The following is an 18,412-nucleotide window of genomic DNA, read 5'->3' as shown; positions in this document are numbered from 1 at the left end:
CTTGCAGATTAATATTCCCAGGGGAGTTAAATAGTTTCATTGTAATCTTTATAATTATTCATCCTATAGTTCTTTCTTATATATTTTTCTTTAATTCACCGAGGAATTCTGAATTAGGCAGAACATGCTCATCATTTATGCACACAAGAATTCTCTTTTAATCAAACTACATTTGAAATTCCTTCCATACATTGACTACTGAGTTACAACATGTACCAAGTAGTGTTGTGTAACAAAATGCAGTGTAACTAATAACATACTTTTGACTATAGATTTTACTTCTGTCAAGGGATTTTTATGTCAGTAGAATTTAAATATTTCATTCATAATTCTAGCACCTTGTGGTTGAATCATGGCTTTATGTGTATTTCAAAAATATGCCATTTATTTTAATACATGGATAAAATAATCTCTCCTTTCTGCCATATTTCAGACCTCCTTTCATCTCTCCCGGTGCTGTTATTCTGATTCTTTTCTTACCTTGCTTAGTTTGATATCCTGAATATCTGTAATTATTTGGATTGAAAATGATACACAGAAAGTGTGTCTGGGTATTCTGTGGGTTTTTCTGTGCTTTTGTCATTATCTGTTGGAAACTTGGCAAGTCACTGAAAATTGTTTTCATTAATGTTCAGGTATCAAAGATAGGAAGGGACCTTCTTATGTCAGTATTTTCTTTGTGTATTTTCCTGTGTTGTTATTTTATTACGCTACTTAGGACTGTCAGTATCATTTTTATAGTCGTGTGACAGGCTTGTAAATTGTATGCTAAGCAGATTTATATTTGCTCCTACTGCTTTCTACTGCATCTTACTCCTTTATCATATTTATTTTCAAATAAGCATAGCCTTCTTTTCCTCTTTCACACTTTTTTTTTTCAGTTTTTGTGGCCTAATATTTTAGCAGCTGTTAGTAGAAGCATGTCTGAGCACATTTTTAAAGCACGGTTGCAAGAACCACACATAATATATTACAGTACTGCCTATGATCTTATATCATGGGATGTTACCGTCAGTGAAGATGCATCTTCTTGTCATGCTTCTTTACAAATGGAGTCAATGAGGTTTCATTATAAAGGTTTGCTCTCTTCTTCAGCCTCTGACAGTTAGTATGGATGCAGCAAGCTGGGAAAATACATCAAAAGAAGATTTAAAATATTTGCTTTCAAGCCTGAGAATTTTGGTGACACTCAGACAAAAGGAAACTTGTCCTGGTGCAGTGGAAAATACAGTCCAGTAAACTTGCTGCTCGATGTAGCCCCCAAAAGCACTGAATATTTCAGCTACACAGAGATACTGGTGTGAAGTCAGCCTTGCAATGGAAAGAAAAGACCATTGTAAGAAAGAGCCCAAGCACAAAAAGAAAACAAATATTTTTGGGTGTTGTTTTTTGATTGGATTCTGATTGTATGCATACTAAAGCCTATCCAAAATGCAACACTAATGTACACTATACAAGTACTTGCCTTGATCTGAATCCAGTATAATACAACATAGCACTTAATTCTGTAGTGACTTTTTCATTAAATTTGCAGTACCTATACCTACCTTCTTCAGGTTTGATAATCAGGGATGCAGTTTACCAACATTTTCTTTATACTTGGGTAAAAAAAATACTGCTTTTCATTGGCATGAAAAACCTTCTTCTGCTATGACAGAACATGTATCTAGTGGTTTTTTTAATCCTGGCAGCTGAGTATACAGCAGTATCTGGTTTTGAAATTATTATTGTTGACAGATGGAATTTGGTTTTGGATTGTTTTTTCCCTGATAGATGTGATCATAGCAAGTAGTTTTGTTTTATGTCTCTTTCAACCCTTTGGAAAGGGACTCCTGTAACTTGGTGTTGTTATAAGATATATTTATCCCTTAAGAGTTGTTCTCAGTATCAGAATAAATTACATGGTATAAACATGATATTCAACTTTAAATAGCATCTTTAGGATGCTGCTCTGTTTAAGTACATGAAAATGGACAATATTTCTATACATAATCATTATGCCTTTGTCCCTGAATTTTTTTTGTTCTGTAACATAAATTTGAATTTAATATATTAATTTATTGATGATTTTGTTTTGTATGCTCAGAATTACAATGGTGAATTATACTGTGATTCCTGCCTTGCCCACCAAATAATGCAGTCATTTCAGAATGCTAAATATAATCTAATGCTATAAATTATTGAATGTCTGTGGGTGGATTATCTGGACTGTTGATTAAGGAGAGTCTGATTTTCCCCTGACAATGCCAGACACACCAGCAACAAGAAAATGCTGTGGAGTGTGTGAGGAGAAAATGATGATCACACTTGCTCTGCCAAACTTCTGGTTTGAAGCTCTCCACATTCTTTCTGTGTATCTCAGTGCATCTCATGCTTAAAAGGAAGCACACTAAACATGCTCTGTAGCCTGATTAACAAATGCATTTCATAAAACAGTTCTTTGTTTATCTGCATTAACTCAAGATCAGTGGGAGGTCATTATACTATTTAACATTAAATTTTTTCATTTGAAATTGCTATAAATCATTCCATAAGGTGGTGACAGTGACCTGAATAGTTATCAGTAGAACTCAGATCATGATTTTGGGGTAAGAAGGGGAAATAGGAAAATATATTGAAAAACAAAGGTGGTCTCACCATGGGATCAATGCACAAAAATCTGGACAGAACAGTTGATACTCCAAACTCTCTTAGTTCATCTGTGCTTGATTTTCCTTCATGATAAATCAATGTATTCAAATTACTTAGTGGTCAAGAAATTAATCACTGTAAAAATGGTGGCACTGACATATGAAGTACTTCAGTATAAATGATGCTTTTCAGTTGTGCATTCTTTCTAGTCTATAGTAAAGGACACAAAGGAAACAACTCATAGAGGGAAGATCAGCAGAAACTGTTGATCCCTTAAATAGAATTGGCACCTAGATATTGAAATATTAATAATTTTTATTGATGTAGATACCCAAATATACATGCATACCCTTTATTATAAGTTCAATTTCAAAATTTGTTTTTCCACATTATTATTATAAAATTATTTTTCTGCTTAAAGTATTTTAAATTACTATTTTCACTAATTCAAATTATTTATTCATATTATTATTTCATATAGGCATAAATTATATTTAAAAGAAATGCTTAGCCATCATCATAGCTGCTTTTAAAAGCAAGAATAATTTTTAAGAAAACCTGTAAACAAGTAGCTTGCTGTACAATAAACAAATTACTGAGGCATGAACAACCTCTAGAGATCATTATTAGGGATTATGGACCCCATTGGCAAGCAACATCCAATGATAACTTGTCAAAATAGTCTCTCATCCCAACTGAGGCCTTCTCTTGAGAACTGGCTGATATGCATCAAGGTTGTGGCCAAAGTTCTGCTGACACTTAAAATCCTCTATTTTACTTGTTGCATCTTTGTTTTGTGATTTCATTTGCATATCTGAGGATTCTAAAACAGTTTAAAACTGAGCTGAAGAGGAGAAATTGACTGCACCTGTCTTATCTCCATGATTTGAGTCATTTCTGCTGTAATTACATTTTCGATCAAACTTGCTTTTCATTGACTTTGTGGACTTGTATTTATTTACTTTTATTCACTACAAATTCAGATTTATCTAAAAGAATGCTTAAAATTTTTTTGCCTTTTTTTTTGTTGTTGTTTTGTTGTTGTTGTTGTTGTTGTTGTTGTTGTTGAGGGGACAATAATCCAAACAAGGGAGTGATTCCTCAGAACAGTAGCAAGCCCTGGTAAAATTTCTAAATATTTTGAAGTCTCATTGTTTTCTCAGTTCCTGAAATTCTTTAATACATTCTAAAATTCCACTATATAGATATAACTTCCAGCATGTAATTAGTCTGGTTTAAATTATGCTTGTGGTTAAATGTTTATTGACTCTCGTTGTTGAGATTCTGTGCTGTCCAGCACCTTTCTGCATGAGAAAGTTTTTTTCAGGGATCTTTCTAAGAAACACCTGCTTTTCTGATCTCATCAGTTTTGAGGTGAGGGAGTTCATTAGTTTATTGGTATTTACATGCAGATATCTGTAGATACTTTGTGTGTTGTTACTTGTGCAGAGGAAGGAGCATCTCTGTCCTTCCACAGCCGTTGCCAGTCAGTGCAGGGCAGGTCAGCAGTGAACACTTGCTAAAGGACAAAATTCAAATTCTCTGCAGAGTGGACATTAATGAAGAACTACAAGCTGTGCAGAGTTTAAAATTTTCTTTGTAATGCTCTTTGTCTTTTTTGGGTTATTTTAATACACTGAGTGGTATTTCACCAAGTTCAATTGTACATTTAATGGTATGTTCTTCAGTTTTATGCATTTGGACTTTGTTAGCATAAACTGAAATTCAGCACAATCCTGGGTAAGCATGATCTGTTGCATTGGAAAAGCTGTTTCCATCAAGCCTGTATTCTGTGGTTTTAAAGTCTTGCAGAGAACAAACTTTGCATTCTGTTGGGCTATGTATGTTTATACTATGTTTAATAGTCATTATTTGGGCTTGGTTCAGAGTGCAATGAAGCCTAATCCAGGAGTTGGATTTGGATGATCCTTGTGGGTCCCTTCCAACTCAGGATGTTCTGTGATGGGATTTGGCTCAGGTCCTTTGTGCACATTTCTTAATGGCTGGTGCCTTTGTTACCAAAATATTTCCAACAGCTAAATGAAATCAAATTAATGTCCTTTCACTGATTTGGAAAACAAATGCTGATTATTACTCTTGTTGTTTCTCGTTTAAAGCTGAAATACGAAAAATCTTACACTGGGGAGAGGTTGAGAAATTTCTCCTAAGCCTTTTGGAAACTAACAATGATGAAGTTAAAGTTGCTGCTTCCCAAGCCATTTCTGCTATGTGTGAGAATATGGACAGTAAATGTGTCCTTGGACTTCAGGGTAAGTAAGGTGGGAAATGATGAAGTGTGAATTTGTGTTTTTTCTGTTTATAAGGAGAACATTGAAATTTTGCAGACTGCTGTGGTTTATTTAAATGTTCATATATACAATTATTTCTTTCAAAGGGATTCCTCAGCTAGTACAGTTGCTAAGCAGTGATAATGAAGAGCTAAAAGAAGCTGTAGTGACAGCACTAACTAATTTGACAACAGGCAGTCCTAAAAATGCAAGGTAAGTCTGCAATAATTAAATTATTATTTAAAACACTCACCTGCAATGATAATATTTTTATTTTTAAAGAATGCCTCATCTTGTCCTTATCCTACAAGGCAGGTCTGTTTGAATTTGACTCTGAGGCACTTTTTGGTGCTTAGGAGTCACCTGGAATAGCTTGGTTCTCATCAGTGTTACAAGAGTTGTGCTGTCTCTACTAACGTTATCTTTATCAAGGAAAGGTATGAAGCAGATGTAATGAAAGAAGAGATATAAATCATGTTTTGAAGAGATCATATGAGCAAAATATGCCTTATAATCTAAAGCATTTGATGTGGAGTTCTTTTTTTAAATCCCAAATCATTGATATATTTAAAACTTGATGGTTCGTACAACCTTGACTGATCTAAATCTGTTCTTTGAGGGAGCTAGATCTCCTGAATATGGGCATTGTTTTACTCTTCCTTTTTAAAAAATTATTTGCCAAGTAATAGAGAATGCTTATAGTGCATTCTCTGAAAGAAGTGTACCATCAGAATCCAAAATTACTGACAAAGGTAACAATGGTTAGCTCATTATATGTTCCAAAACAATAGTATCAACTAAATTCTACTGTCACATGCAGCGTTCTTTTATCTTGACTATTAAAAGTCCTGTTCAGGGAAAAGCATCAGAGCTGTGTGATGTATATGAGCAATCACATGTAACTTACAAGCAAACAAAAAAAAAATCCTTAAATTTTCCTGGAATATACTTAAAGAAGTTATAATTGATTCACAAGCATTCTTTGAAATGAAAAAGTAAAATAACTCACAAAATAAATAGTTTCAATGTATTGATTCAGCTCTAGTAGTCACTAGTATTCAGTTAATGTTACCTGATGGAGCAATAATTTGACACAAGAGAATAATACTCTCTTCTCAGATTCACATTGTACATTTTTTTGTCTGATATTCTGCTCTTCTCATGTGCTGGACTCTTCAGTTGGTGTCAGTGGGAGTCACACACACATAAAACGAGCACAGTGCTGGAGTCCAGAGGTCAAACTTTCAGCTCCACTACAGCTGGTTTTCGTAGTGCAGCCCTTTGAGGTTTCACATTGTGAAAAGGGGATCTCTGGAGAGTGTTGAGTTGGTATAGCAGCTTATGCCAACTCATTCCATTTCTTTTGCTAAGGAGATAGTCAGAACATTGTTTAGCTCAAATGCTGGAACAATTCTCTGAGACCTCAGGCAGGGAAATAGCTGTCTCTGTTCCTCTGCATTGTAATGAACTCCGTATTTGTTTCTTGCTGGGCAAAGTCAGGAAATTGTAAAGGTGGCTTACATGCACTTCTCTCTCCTCACAACCCAGCTTCAAGTACAATATGGAAGCACCAGATAATCTAATCAGAGGTCTTCTGTGAAAATCAGGAAGCAATAATTTACATTAAATATGTATATTGGATGAATTCCATATGACTATATAATTACTTCAAAGCTTCATTTCTAAATCAAAACCATTAATAAGTCACAGAAGGGTCTGTGTGTGACTAGGATCTATAAATGAATATATAGTGTTGAATCCTTAGCTGATACAAATTGGTATAGTTCCAGCTCACTGACTGACTATCAGACCCTTATTTATTTTACATTCACATAATAGGAAAAAAATAGTTTGGAAAAATTCATTCCAGATTGAGTTACCATAATCATATTTCATACTAGAATGTTTCATTTGTATGTCCTGTAGACCTCTGAAAATAAGTGTATAAATAATGGAGATGCTGATGCACTTTTATAATAATGTAACTTCACTGTGTGGTTATGCTAACAATATTCTGATCTAAAATGAAGCTGATGATACTAGTGCCCTTTTATCAGTTATGTATTAGATTGTTATTATAAACCCTCCAAGAATATAAAATCAGAAAGGTAGTAGCAGCAGGTGGACCTTATGTGGCAAGAACAAAATGGGTCCAGTGATGGGGAAGACTATTTGCTCTAAGTGCTTTCACTTTTTACTGACCAGTCAAATATTCAACCTTGTTGAACTCATATGCATGAGTTCTGCTGTATTTCATGTCATGAGCATTTTTTCTATGTTGTATTTATTGAAGGATGTATACTTTGCCCTTTTATTTGGTACAATATATATTTGAGGATATAAAATTAATACAAGACATTGCTATTTTTGCTGGAGATTTGTTGTTCTTGTTAGGAATATCAAAAAGTGCTGCCAGCTTTTCATGTAATATGGGAAAAAATACAATTTAAAGCAATTGTATAATTAAAACTCCTGCCGTAGGTGGCTCATAAAGATAAAATCTTCCATTGATTAATAGCACAAGAACAGCATAGGCAATGGGCAATACTACCCCCCACTAATGTATATTAACCTTGACCTTTAGGTGCTTCCCCACAGCAATGAAAGGCTAGTTCTATACCCCTACCCAATCAATCCTTTGTTTCTCAACTGAGACAGCTAATAAAGGTGTCAAATATGGTGGAGGTTTGGTAATTAGAACACCTGTTCACGATGAATGGGACAGAGACCAGTTTGTCATTTGAGACAAGTCCTCAAGCAACCATGATTTGGCAAAAATAAATAAATAAATAAATTACTTTGCTTCCTGTAGTATTTTAACCAAAAAATCTAGAGGGGAAGAGGACATGAGTCCCATGCAAGTGGTTTGAGTTTTCAGGTTTGCTGGAAAACATGGATTTTCAATAGGATCTCTACTAGAACACATAGCAATTGATGTAAATAACTTCTAAAATATTTCAGCATTTAAGTTTTCACTGCAGAGCTGATGTTGTGTCCCACTTCAGTGGCACATAAGAAAAAATACAGTGGTCAAATGCCTTATTAGTTTTCAGACTGACACCCTCAGAATATGCTTTTATAAGAATTTTACCACAAGGACAGAGTTTTAATGCTGATTAATATTGATGATAAATCCTTGTAAACTTGTTAATAATTAGGTTCAGTAAAAATAAATTGCAAAGTGCTTTGCAGTTTAAAATCCCATATGCTTATTCTAACATGTTATGTTACTGTGTGTGCATAGCTCCGAGGTAATCCTTGATATATATGTCAGAATTTGTTTCTGTGGTCTGCTTCTGGAGAAAAGGAGAATTATGTTCAGCTGGGTATTTGCATTTATCTTTTCTATCACTTTTTTTTAATCCAGAGCCACAACTTGCTTTATTGAAAACTGTATATGATTATTTGGACAGCAGAATGCCATTTAAAGGATCTCTGCAGCTCTTTGGTTTTGCTGTGTCCAGACAGTGTGGGCGCAGTCACTTCAGTAATGGATGTGATGCACAAATGGAACAATTGCACACGAACAAAGAAACAGCAGCGTCATCTGTTGGGCAGGAAAATAAGTGGTTTTGTGCCACACATCTAATCCTGGAACAAATGGCTTACCTCAGCCTCTGCCTATTTTTTCTCATTTAAAATCTAATCAATTCTTTTCGCTTTTCATTTAGGATAAAATAATCATGTTAAATATAAATATGATATTAGAAGTAGCACATAGAAATAAGCTCTCACATATACCAGTTAGTCAGACATTAATTTGACCAGCTCTTTTCTTCAGAATAGTTGTAGCACAAATGCCATTTCTAATAGCTGCCTTCATAAATCTGGCTATGTCTGAATTCTGGGCACCTAATGGATTTGCCACTAAAGGAAAACATGTGCTCTGGAATTTAGAACTTTGTACTGGACATGAAAACTAATTAATAGCCTCAATAATATTTGTCCTAAATTGTTTATTTTAAGTGCTAAATTTATAGCATTCAGTTAGAATTTGGTCTGGGGGAAGAAGGAAAAGGATGTTTTTTCTTCATCTGTACCAAGGGCTGCAGGAAACTGTGGTATGTGACAGACTTATGATGGAATATTTCTCCTGGGGTTTATAATAAATGCATGTGACAAAATTCTGTTTTATATCTGGATTCAAGATAGTAAAGTATCATCCCAAAATTTACAAAGTCAGCAAGCTTTGTTATTTAATTTTCTAGTTCTTAAATCCTTCACAGGAATCAGACAACCTATTTGAATTTGCAAAGGTTATATCCATATAGGCAGTTCCAGGCATTAGTGCAACATCTGAATGTGTGTGTTCTCAAGTGTATCAAGATTATCAAGATTTGAGAGTGGTTTGGGATAGGAGGAGAGATTGGGAACTCATTGGTTATGGACAGTGCCCAGTGAGGAGAAAGTGAGTTGTTCCTTTGACTTTAGTGGGTGTTATATCTATTATTCCAAACTGAAATTAATACACTGATCTAATGACTCAAAATACATCCTCAATCTGTTTCACCTGTAGTGAGAGTGTCTCACCTTTTTCAACTGAGACTTTCAGTACACAACAGATTTTTTTACTGTTTATAAGGCAAGTATGGCAATCAAATAATAAATTTGAAGGACATCCATATTTTCTTACATTCCAAATATTGTTATTATTAGGAAGTAGTGATTACTACCATCAGGTAGTAATATCACTAGGCAGTAATTTTCTCTGTTAGAAAATGGGAAACTTAGTAATAGCTTTTCTCTTTCGAGACTGTAGATGGAACCTAATTCACATAAATATTAAAGCATCAATATTATGTAAGAAAATACATTTGCATGAATATATGTGTTAATTTATGAGAACAGGAACACAAATTTCTAGAACAAGAGCTATATTTAATAGCTTAAAAAGGTTTGTCTTTTATTGTGGTTTAATAGTTATTTATGACATAAGTTTGTTTTTCTGAAGGAGGAAATCAACAATAGAATGCTGCTAGCTGCATTGTGTAGATGTAATATGTTTTAATACTGACCCCTAGTGACAGAATTATATTTTTGAGCTAAAGTGTTGCAAGGTAAAGGGATGTTTTTGAGTTTTATGGCTCGTGCTGTTACTTTTTTACATTAACATCCACATCTACACTCTGTAAATAGTTATCTCAGGCTAAAAATGTGTTCCTCTTTCTCCTTTCTCTTACTGTATATCCATATTGTGGAAGGTATTGCATGTGCCTTCTGTTGGCTCAGACATTAACTGTTTTCTTCCTAGACCTTCTTTCACAACAACAACAAAAAAAAGATTGTTATACATGCTCCTGGGGTGTTTTTTTGGGTTGTTATTTTTTAACTTTGGGGTTATATTCAAGTCAAAGACCAATATAGAGCATTTATCTCTAACACAGATCTCATGTCACCACATTCTAAAGCACATGGAAACCTAAGTAGGTCCAAAATAGTTTCAGACAGAACACAGAACACTTCTGATCTGGGGTGATGATAACTACATAGAAATTTTACTCCTTGTAGCACAGCAGAATCTTTTGGCCTATTTGTACACCCTTAATTTCAAAACCTTTCAGTTTGATCACTGTTTATCTTAGCTATGGACAGCTGGAATTTCACTCAGAGCATGTTTGTTGTCACCTGTAACTTCCCATGATAGATTTCTGTGGGATCAGGTGAAAACTTTTCCATCCTGGATGGCAACTCGTAAGTCTGGGAGAGAGAACTTTCTTTTGTGAAGTGGCACAAGTATCATGATTACTCTTGAGTGTGTGTCCTTGCAATCTCATTCAATGATATTCACTGAGATAAATTATGCTTTATATGAATTAAAAGTGTCAAGGATTATTTTACATATGAGTAAATATTTAATGCAATGTATTGGTGCTTTTGCATGCACATTTTCTTTGTGGCAGATTTCTAAGCTAAGTGATTTAAGTGTATGTTTTAACTTACTTGGGTATACTGTCAAGTTGTTTATTTAAATTGTCTGTAAGAAAATTACAGGGTTATGACTGACCATGCAAACTTAATTCTGCCCTGCTGTGAATTTAACCTGTGCACTGACTATGGCATGCTGTCCACTTGGACTGTCATCTGGTAAAAATAAGTTTTCACAAGTAATCTTAAATTTTTTACATACAACCTTAGTAATTTTGTCATAACATAGTACAAATGTGTGTGTATTTTCTTAGAGATGTAATTTAAAGAGAGAAAGCATAAATTTCTGTACTCTAAATCATCCTAAGAGGTTGAGCTTATAGCAAGGCAAAACAGACAGCTGCCTTTTGAGATGTGTTCACAGTTGTCCAGAAAAGAGTTGTCCAGAAGTGAAAGCTCAAGTTCACTATCCAAAGTGTTGTGTGTAGAGACTGACTTGGCACAGCTCTTTCATCCCTCCTCAGCTGGTGCTTCCAAAGATGAAGAAGAACCACGGTCTCCTTGCTCCCTATGTTTAGAGAAATTGTGAGCGCACTGATTTGGCTTTTTCTTTACTTCCACCTCCATGAAGGCTGCTCTGACAGCACATGCACGTACCCTCTTACTTTGCTTTTGTAACAATGTGGATTCCAGACTCTGAATATTGGTGCCTAGTTACTGATTTTTGCATGCACTACTTCTTGGGTCAGGAAAAAGAGAGAGGGGGGATTGTTGTTTTCATGAGTTTATCGTGCCTGAAAGGTACATGGGATCTTTCGGGAGCAAAAAGAGTTTCTATTGTTGAATTCTAAGCCTTCCACATAATAATGGAAATATCAGAAATTCTTTACAAAGTTTGCAAATATTATTATAACTGAAAATCTCAGGCATCATGAACAGATAGTTCATTACCAGTGTTCCTGTAATATTTTAAATCAGGAATACTGCAGTTTTAGAACTGAAATCTGTGTAACTTTGTCAGATGAGTTCAATGATAGACATTAAAAGATCTCTGTGAATTGCTAAATGAGAATCAGGTATTAGAATCTCTACTAACCCAGTTAGCAATTCAGGATTTTATTGCAATCAGACTGTGAGGGTTATTGAGTTTTGGTTTTGTTGCAGTTTTAACTTAGCATTAGAAAATAGGAATAGAGGCTTCAGTTCCTGAAATGAAAAATTAATATGGTTTGTTGATATCATCAGAGTTTTTATTGGAGCACAAAGGGCCCCTAGATTGTAGATCAGAGTCTCTTGTGCTGGATTCCCATACTCAGAATAAATATACTGACATTAATTTCCCTTGTATAGAAAGAAAACAGAAGTAATATTAATCTTTAAATAAAATACGAGTGACTATTTACAACAGTCAATTGCTTTTGAAAATAATTAAATCACAAAGTGAAATTTTTGGTAAGTGCAGAAGACATTTATTGGATGTAATTATTCTGATGGCATAACAAGACTAATGAAGAATACTAATACATTTAAGGAATAAAAAGGAAGCTATTGCTTGAGCCTTTTTCAAACTTCTGGTTATGATATTCTTTCTCAGACAGATATTGCATTGGAGAACTGGATCAGAAATGCCTTGTGTGTAAAAGAACTCACGCGATTTAACACAGATAGAGTTGATTTTAAAAAATGTGTGTAATTAGATGCATAATTCTTATGCATAATTTACATGCAATTATGTATGAAAATGAGCTATGCACAGGCATAAATGGCTAGCTAAGCACCTCACACACAATCACAGTAATTTTGCAGAGAAATTAAACATGCAGTTGCAAACACATTTGAAAAAAATGAAGTCCAGTGAGGAGGAAAAATTTGAATTTTTTTCTGCGCAGAAATTGTATTAAATTCTCAGTCAGGAGTGGGGGAGTAAACAGCATAGAAGTGAATAAAAATATAATTGAATATAAACCAGTTTATGTTCAGTCATGGTAGAAGAAACAAAACCAAACATACTTTACCATTTTTATGAAGTGTCAATCTCACTAGTGTAAATTTAGTACAATCCTGAGTAAACAGTGGTGTCAAGCTGTACCACTGCTCTTCTCCTCTATCTGCTCTCCCCCGGAGGTTGTTTAGGTTGGGGGTTTGAGGGGCAATCACTGTGTTTTCTGGCAGCACTTTGAACACTCTCAGTTGCTTTCTCCCTTAGGCTAGACTTTCTCTTCAGGAAGAAAAGCTATCTGGACCATTCTTGATGCTCTAAGTAAATAATCTGTTATTTTTCTTGTCGTGCCTAGAAGGTTTGGTCACAGACCAGAGCTTTTATGCTCCTGCAATGCCAACAAAGAGGTGGTTCTTGCTGCAGAGTGCTTATAGTGCTAAAAATAAAATAAAGTATAAAAACCCCTCAGGATTTTCATCAAATTTTTACTGCTGATTGTTTTCACAACACACTCCCAATATCTGAGCTTTCCTATTGCATCCCAGACAACTGAAGCAACAAAATACTCACTTCAGTGACATTCATACATATCTCCAAAATGTCTGTTAAAAAAAGTTTGTATTGTGAAGCTTTTGGTAATAATTTTATTGTCAATTTTTAATTTATTTGTGCAATAAAGGCAGTAAAGAAAATGTTTGTTTGTCCTCAGTCTCTCAGCATTTATACTTTGAGTCTTGAATTATCTTTTATAGAATTTTCAAGAAAATGTCTAAACATTAAAATGTATATTTAAAATTATTAAATTAAATATTTATTATATGACCTTTTAATATTTGTCCTCCCAATGACAGCTGAAAAAAAATTTTAGCTATTCTTGAATATAGTAGTATGAATCCAATTGTAATCAGAATTTTACTATTTCACTAAAGAGCATACTTATGGTCCTTAAGGTACCTGAACTGTGTATACCTTGATCAGGTAAATGCCTAACCCTGTTAGGTTAGGCATTCTAAAGACCATAATATGTGCTTATAATACATAACATTTCAATTATTTTAACTTTAATTTGAGCTCTGCAATTCCTACACCTGTCTTTTCTTTTTTTTCCTTTCTGTTTGTACTTCAGATAGGCAGCTTCCACTTTTGAGGAAAAAATGGTGAGGCAAATGCAATGTTCTTTTTGTTTTCTTCTCTTGTTGTCTTCTTTCCTTTTCCCTAACCTTTTTTCTCCTTGTTTAGGAAAGTGTATATTTTGAATATATACAAAACATGGAGGAAAAAAACTTGAGAATTTATTAAATTTACTCCTTTTCCACATCAAAAAGTGTATACTTCTTTTCAGCTAAACCAAGGCTCATTTCTTCCTTTCTTCCTTGATTATATAGTTCTGTAGTGGAAGCACTGATAAATTGCACAGTCTCATTAGGATGTGTCTGAAGGAGAGTGTTCTGGAGGCAGAGAGTCTAATGCTGATCTTCATTCAGCAAAAACATTACTGGTATAAACATTCTCTGACTTTTGTTGCCTTATAATAAAATAATTACACGGCGCATGTCTCTGCCCGAGATAAAAGGGAACAAGGACCTCCATACTTAATGTTGAGGTATTTCAGCACCTTAAACTTAACCGTGTCCATTCTCTCAGCTCCCTTCTGAGGTCAGGTTCTGTGGCCCAGGGCAACAGTGCTATTTCTGTGTTCTCCAGAGACCTGTGGAGTAGGAGTGAGTTGAACTATGGATTCCTCATTCCTCCTTTTGTGTGCATCCCTGTTACCAGGACACAGCACTGGCCTCAGATGTTCACACTCTCTTAAAAACTTTTTCTCATAGGTTTTGGTTACCTTCAACTCTTGTTACCAGCCATTGTCACTTTGAACAAATTTTTTTTGCCTTGTACTCAGTTGTGCTACTTGATTATTAAACTCTATGCATGAAACTGTGATTCAAAACGAGTCTGCGCAGAAGTAGAAATAAATATGTATGATCTTCTAAATCAGTGGTTCTCAACCTTTTTGAGGTTGAGTGGCACTTGAGAAAATTGGCTGTGCTCTGTACCTTGCTGAGGTCAGCTCTGATCTCATGAGGAGCCATCACCTTGCTCTTTTGTTAAGTGCTTGTGTACTTTCTGGTTTTATGGAAATTATAGTAAATCAGCTTATGATGTGAATAGCTACGTCATTCAGTGCTGTGTATCATTCTGTAGCCAGTCTGTTAGGGACTGTCTGTTTACTAGGAGCTCCTGTGGGAGAATGTGTATTTTTGGCTGTAGTATAGGAATAGTAAGTCCTGCACTTACTGCAGAAATATTGGATATACTACATCTGTGAGATGCAGTGATGCGTTTTAATGACTAGTGAATCTGTCCCATAAATCCTGGAATTTCTGTGTATCCATTGTGAAGGAGAAACTTCCTGATTTCATTTTCGGGTTTTTTTCCTTCCTGGGTAAAGTGTGTTTATGCACTGCATGATGCAGCAAATCTGATAGCTCATGGACACATCTCACTGTGTGCAGCTGTGTGTGTATGGTGAGTTCACCCAAGCTGTGCCAACAGGTACCTCATGGCATTGTTACATGTGCTGTTACTGTGGTGTTTTCCAGCAAGCCTGTGATACATGTGGTGTACAGCTCTTTCTTACATGTGCAATCAGCATGTCCAAAATTTCATATACAGCAGCCTGGATAGAGCTACTACAGTCCTGAAGCTGAAAATTTGGATAAAATTTCCATGGGCAAGATAAGACAATATTAACCAAAGATGTGTAGTGGCCTTACCTAAGTAAAAAACACCAAAACAACCACAAGAAAAAACACCACCCAACAAATAAAACTTTCAGCTTTTCTTCATCTGGTCAAGTAGGAAAGGGGAAGGAGGGCATACAAAGGCAAATCCAGCTACTTGAAGGAAGACACGGTGTGGGACATGTGAAAACATGGGATTTACTTCTGAATAGAGACCAAAGTTCTTGCATGAAAGCTGCTGGTTCTCCAGGAGGGTTAATTAGGCAGCACCAAACTGACCCTGTATCTTAATGCTGCACCTTCTGCCCCTGGATTGCTGCTTTTCCCCTGGTTTTCCAAACAAGTAACTGTTGTCTGACTGCCAGATAGCGTTAGATCCATGCTCCAGCACTGCGTGTGAGCTGCCACTGCCTTGAACCTGAGGCAGAGATGAGAGTAACAAACAGCATCAGGCTCTGCTCATTCATTCCAGGTATGCTCAGGAGCATCTGTATGCCCCTCTCTGACCATTTGGAGATACTTGCACTAGATAAGTTCACCGTAAGACCTACATCATAGTCTCCATGTATTGGGATTATTTTAATAATTATTTTATTGTTAGTGGCTCAGGTCGGCATGTATTCTATTTTCTGTCCTGTTTGATTAATAATGGGACTGTCAGCATTCCTCATGGGATTTTTTGTTTTTTATCAGTGCCAACAGTCTTTGGTATTGTAGCGATTTTGTTTATATGTGATACTTCAAAGCTTGGTTTATTTTGTAACTTGTGAAAGTTATCCAAATATTAGTCAAATTTCCATGAGGTACTGTTACAGTAAAAGATTTTCATAAACAGATCTCTTTTATTACTGTGTTCACAAGAAATTTAGTGAAACTTATAAAAAGTGTAAACTCTTTTGTGAAGAGTTTTTTATCGTTTTGATGTAGACAACATGTATTAACAGAGGGTATAAAAAGAAGTTGCAGTGAAAATTCAACTTGCCATCTGTGCATTCCCATTGCTAACAATATTGCCAACTTTCTTTTAACAGATGAGCCTTAAGTAAAATTATGTGTCCTCTAGTAGTGCAGTTCCTTACATTTTCTGCTGTCTGGTACTCAAAGGTGTTATTTCATTAATAATGCTTCTTCAGCTGTTTTTTTTCCTTGACTGTTCTCTAACCTAAATTTGTGAGATTGTACTTAGAAAGAAATCCAACCATCCTCCCCAATATTATTTGAAATAACAATAAAATAATAGATTATTTTGCACTTCTATCTTAGGACTTGGCCACACAAGCATTTATTTCTGCACTGCTGAGGGGCAGCACCCTTCAGCCATGGATGCAATATCATCTGATAACACTGAGAATATGCAAACTGGGTCTCCTGTTTGTAGACTAGCTGATCTGAATACTCTGTTCAGTATAATCCTCATTTGTAGTGCTAGAATGCTTCTGGGGAGAAGTGGTATTAGGCTGCAGAAGCATTTGCCTGGAACTAAAGATACAGAAATTCTGCATCTTTGAAAAGATGCAGGTTTTAATTGACTTGTTCGACACCTCAGAAAGAATCTATGTCCTTGTAAGTTAAAGAATCCAGAAGTTTGTGACTTGGTTTCTCCAGTGAGGTTGTGCCTCTTGAACTTATCACTGTGAGTCATATAGAAATTACACACACACTTATATATGTACAGATGCCTACATATGTATGTACGCAAACCTTGAATTGTAATACTAGTTTAGTTGGTAAAAATGGCATACTAAGAAGAAAAAATGGTCTTAAAATAACAAATATTTTTTCACCTGTTTCATTTTGCTAGTGTTGTTGCTGAGGCTGAAGGGATTCAGCCATTAATGAACACCTTGAACGCCCAGAGAGATGGAGCCATTTCCAATGCCATTGCAGTGCTAATAAATCTGTCCCTGCAAGAGCCATCCCGTGTCAGTATCCAGAACTGTGGTATCATGAGGGCCCTTGTGGGGCCACTGCGCTCAACCAACAGCCAAGTGCAGAGCAAAGCAGCGTTTGCTGTGGCTGCCTTTGGTTGTGATGCTGATGCTCGAGCTGAGGTAAAACTCTTTGAGGTTGTGCTTATTGATAATGTTTGTAGATCTGAGGTGGGAGTTATATTAACCAGGAATCTGTTGTGTCTGACCTAGAAGTCCTGAGCTTTCTAGGTAGTTACTTATTTTTGTGATAGTTGTTCTGCTGAATTTAACTCAGCTTTTAGGAGATTTTGGAAAGGGTTTTCTTTAGCTTAAATTCTCATGACTGTGTTTGCTTGCACCAAATTAATGCTTTGCAGCTTTTCAGTGACTTCAGTGAGCTTTCACCAGGGCTATATCTTGATCTGTATATTTAGGAGCATTAAACATCAAGGTTTCTTTCAGTTGCAACTGTCAGCTGAACTTTGAAGATGAGTACTTCAGTCCTCTACTCTCCCTCAGTGTTATGCTGTCTATTTTCAAGGCCTGAACGGCAATGTCTGACCTTGATTAATGAGATACTGGATGTGCATGGAGTAAATGTATTTCAGACAAAACTCAAAATATAATTAATCCTTTGATCAGTGACATCCAGCAAGTTGAACTCTTTGCTGTTTATGAATTGGTCATAGTATTTTCTTCTCATAAATAAGAATGATGCTATGTGCATTCATAAATCATAAGCTGGCGTTTTCTCATGGGTCAAGGCTATTAATTAGGACATGAATAAGGGGCATAGATAATTAATCTACCTCTTTCAGTGTCCTTAAAATGTCTTTCTCTTCAAAAATCCAAATGAGCAATATTTCCTCCAGCATGTATAGGAAAGATACTGTAGCACACAAGAGAATAGGATGTTAATAAGATTGTCATACATACAATACAAATTCAAATGTATTGTGATGTAAATTAGTTGCTAGGAGGCACCAGAACACAGAAAAAACTGTGTAACTCTCTGTGGCAGTCTTGGGTTGCATAGTC

The 18,412-nt window shown here is 35.4% G+C and overlaps 1 protein-coding gene across 6 annotated transcripts in view; it reads left to right on the top strand.

The window, feature by feature from the left end:
* The window catches only part of ARMC3 (armadillo repeat containing 3), a 62,059-nt gene that overhangs the window by 24,745 nt on the left and 18,902 nt on the right, over nucleotides 1-18,412 (top strand). For all 6 annotated transcript variants that reach the window (XM_033064050.1, XM_033064039.1, XM_033064019.1 and 3 more), the window contains 3 exons: nucleotides 4,749-4,901; nucleotides 5,027-5,132; nucleotides 17,266-17,515. In XM_033064050.1, coding sequence (XP_032919941.1) covers nucleotides 4,749-4,901; nucleotides 5,027-5,132; nucleotides 17,266-17,515 — 509 coding nt within the window. The remainder of the gene's footprint in view (nucleotides 1-4,748; nucleotides 4,902-5,026; nucleotides 5,133-17,265; nucleotides 17,516-18,412) is intronic.

This window comes from Catharus ustulatus, chromosome 1 (genome assembly GCF_009819885.2).
Source record: "Catharus ustulatus isolate bCatUst1 chromosome 1, bCatUst1.pri.v2, whole genome shotgun sequence".
NCBI classification, from domain to species: domain Eukaryota; kingdom Metazoa; phylum Chordata; class Aves; order Passeriformes; family Turdidae; genus Catharus; species Catharus ustulatus.
This window is presented reverse-complemented; position numbering and strand designations above follow the sequence as displayed.